The sequence below is a fragment of the Microtus ochrogaster genome, chromosome 2 (genome assembly GCF_000317375.1).
Source record: "Microtus ochrogaster isolate Prairie Vole_2 chromosome 2, MicOch1.0, whole genome shotgun sequence".
Lineage (NCBI taxonomy): Eukaryota > Metazoa > Chordata > Mammalia > Rodentia > Cricetidae > Microtus > Microtus ochrogaster.
Window position 1 is genome coordinate 3,767,831 of NC_022010.1, and position 3,321 is coordinate 3,771,151.

Below are 3,321 nucleotides of genomic sequence, written 5' to 3' on the forward strand. Positions count from 1 at the left end.
GCACCTTGGGGTGCAACACAGATGATTAGAAATGGGCTAAATTAATATGTGAGAATTAGCCTAGAAGAGGCTAGATAGAAATGGGCCAAGCAGTGCTTAAATGAATTTAAAACAATTTGTGTGTTGTTATTTCGGGGCATGAACTAGCCAGGCGGCTGGGGTGCCGGGGAAGCAGCCCCGCCACTCTTATTTCAACAGTGCACACCTCGCTCTGTGAGAAAGAGAGAGCGGGGTGTGTGTCCCAATCCCAGTGCACACCTCGCTCTGTGAGAAAGACAGGGCGGGGTGTGTTTTCCAATCTCAGTGCACACCTCGCTCTGTGAGAGAGAGAGAGACGGGGTCTGTGTTCCAATCCCAGTGCACACCTCGCTCTGTGACTTTCAGTGAGGGGTAGGGCCTCCAAGAGGACCTTGTTTTTAGAAGGATGCTTTTCAGGCCACTGGTCCAGTTGGGTGCCCGTGAACTAAATGGCTACATTGGGACACATGGGGCTATGTCCACTAGAATGTTCCCTGTGCTGTCCTCTAGGAGGGATGTGGCAAAGAAGAGAATTTGGGGCTGCTTTGATGTGTCTCTTCATTCCAGGTTGACAGAGAGGGGTGTGAAGCTCTTCCATCGGAAGGTGGAGTCTTTTGAAGAGGTGAGAGGCAGGGATGTGAGGGAGGAAGGTAAGCTGTTTCCTGCTGCTGTGTGGGAGACCCCTTCTTAGACTATCGGGGCTCCTGCAGGCATGACCCAGGCTCTAAGCCTGGTCTCAACCCCAGGAGGCCTTGGGCATTCTCGATGTTGGTGGTAAGAAGGGAAGGAAACAATGGAATCCCAGAGGCTGGAGGGACCGGGTCTGTTTTAGAGTCAGCTCTAGTCCACGGTGCAGTTCAGGCTCTCCCATGCTTCCCACTGACACCTGGTTGACATTTCTGCAATGTCCAGGCACTCGACTATGGTATGCCATAGGTACACCATCAGCATTGACAATGATGAGGTCAGGGCCACCACGTCTTATCAGAATGCAAAATAATGCTTGGCACAGGCAAAAGGTCAGCATGTCCAGCTGCTGGTGCTGAGCTCGTGGGGTTAGGCCTGGCCCTGATCGACACGTGGGCTCTGCAGTTGACTCTATCACAGCCCCCCTTCCCCATGGCTCTAAGACAGAACACACTTAACAGTTTATATGCCCATGATAGCTTTGTGAGGGAGTCACCAGGGATGGACTGGGAGCATAGGGTGCTTACTGTGTCTGAGTTGACAAGCGTTCTGGGCATAGGCAGAGCCGAAGCCAGCATCCTGGCAGAGAGAAGGCAAGAGGATGGGCTCCAAAGGGTCCTGATGGTGGTTGGAGTCATCTTGGCTTAATGTGAACATTCATTCATTCATTCATTCATTCATTCGTTTATTTTTTTTTTAAGACAGGGTTTCTCTCTGTAGCTTTGGAGCCTGTCCTGAGACTCACTCTGTAGACCAGGCTGGCCTCAAATTCACAGAGATCGCCTGCCTCTTCCTCTCAAGTGCTGGGATTAGAGGCATGTGCCACCACTGCCCGCCCAGCCATGTGAAGTTTTCTTTAAGATTTTAGAAAAGTTCCCTCTCCACAGTCCTCTCTGCCCAGCAGTCTCTCCTTAGGGTCTCACAGCGTCCTCGCTGGCCTGAGGTGAGGCTGCACAGAGAAACCCTGTCTCCAAAAACAAAACAACAAACAATAACAAAAGCGGCTGGAGGGGGCAGGCCCAGGACAGTCCTCACTCCTTCCTGTTCCTTGACTGTTCCTGCTGCCAGGTGGCAAGAGGAGGTGCGGACGTGATCATCAACTGTACAGGCGTATGGGCTGGGGCGCTGCAAACAGACACCTTGCTGCAGCCAGGCCGGGGCCAGATCATTCAGGTGAGGCTGTGGTCAATGGAAAGCTTTCTTACCTGCTCCCAGCACTCCGAAGCTGGTGGGCGGTCTTGTTAAGTGACTCCAGCCTTCGAGGAGGTGACTTACTGAAGAAACAAGGACTAGCCTACTCCCTGCACCCCAAAAGTTCTGTCTTGGAATTTCTTCCCCGTAGTAAAGCATGGGTGGAGATGTCTCTACCGTGTGGGAGCCATAGCACAGGCCTGAGTTATAAAGAAAATGGCAAGCCTTTTAAAGTGCTTCTCAAGTGCCCGATTCGCACCTAAGCACTGTGCTGAGTTGATCAATTAATCCTTGTAGCAGTTAGTCCTTGCTACAACCCTTTGAGAAGGTTTTGTCAATCAAACACAGCCGCTCTGGAGCACGGAGGTGTCAAGTAACACGTGCAGGATTAGAACCCAGGTTAACTGGTCTGTTGGTGTCACCACTGTCTCATGCCTATCATGATGTGTGGGGCATGTGTGTGCATGCTTGCCTGTTTGTGGACACACTAATGTGAATGTGCACATGTGCATTGACATGTGTGCAGAGTGTGTGTACGTTCCTTGTGTGGGTTGATACGTGTGTGTGCTTGCTCCTGTGGGCTAAGGTTTTTCCACAGACATGGGGTGAAGACCCAGGATACTCCGGGGAGCAAGGAGAGCTGTCTGTCAGGTGACCCTCCTGCAGTTTTGGGTTAGAGGGTCATGAGGGGAGCAAACTAAAGGGAAAACCACTGGCCTCGTTCTCTGACAAGCTGTGACTGCCTTGAACCAACAGGTGGAGGCCCCATGGATGAAGCACTTCATCCTCACCCACGACTCAAGCCGTGGCATCTACAACTCCCCGTACATCATCCCGGGGTAAATCTCTGGCTCATCTAAGGGCACAGAGGGGTAGCTTTCATGGCCTCTTAACACTCCATCCACCTGTCTTACAAATGGGCGTAGGCAATGAAATCCCTGGGATGGTGGGATGGATTCAACCCTGATTGGGCTTTATCCTGAGCATTCCTTTTGGTGGCAGTGGTGTAAAGCTGGGACAAAGACCCTGATACTCAGGCAGTGACTCCAAAGGTGGTCAGAAAGGCAGCAGGTGGAGAGGGGAGAGCAATTGTGCTGATGGTGTTGACCTTGGCGCCTGGGTGGCAGGACTAGTGGTGATGAATGACAGTAGCATGGTCATTGAAGGGGAAAGACGGTGCTGATGGGGTTGTTGACAGTCATCGTGATATAGTCAAGCGGCAGTGTTAAGGAGATCGCCGTCATTGATGGTGGTGGAGTGGGAAAGACATTTGGTGTTGATGAAGATGAAGTGTGTTTCTAGCATGGCAGAGATGATGATTCCAGGCAGCGATGGCACAGTGGTGCTGGCATGGCAGAGATGATGATTCCAGGCAGAGATGGCATGGTGGCGCTGTCATTGCAGAGATGCTGATTCCAGGCAGAG

The 3,321-nt window shown here is 51.9% G+C and overlaps 1 protein-coding gene across 2 annotated transcripts in view; it reads left to right on the plus strand.

The window, feature by feature from the left end:
• Positions 1-3,321, plus strand: part of Dao (D-amino acid oxidase) — a 22,129-nt gene that overhangs the window by 15,090 nt on the left and 3,718 nt on the right. For both annotated transcript variants that reach the window (XM_026786474.1, XM_005344251.3), the window contains exons 6-8: positions 586-640; positions 1,774-1,878; positions 2,653-2,735. In XM_026786474.1, coding sequence (XP_026642275.1) covers positions 586-640; positions 1,774-1,878; positions 2,653-2,735 — 243 coding nt within the window. The remainder of the gene's footprint in view (positions 1-585; positions 641-1,773; positions 1,879-2,652; positions 2,736-3,321) is intronic.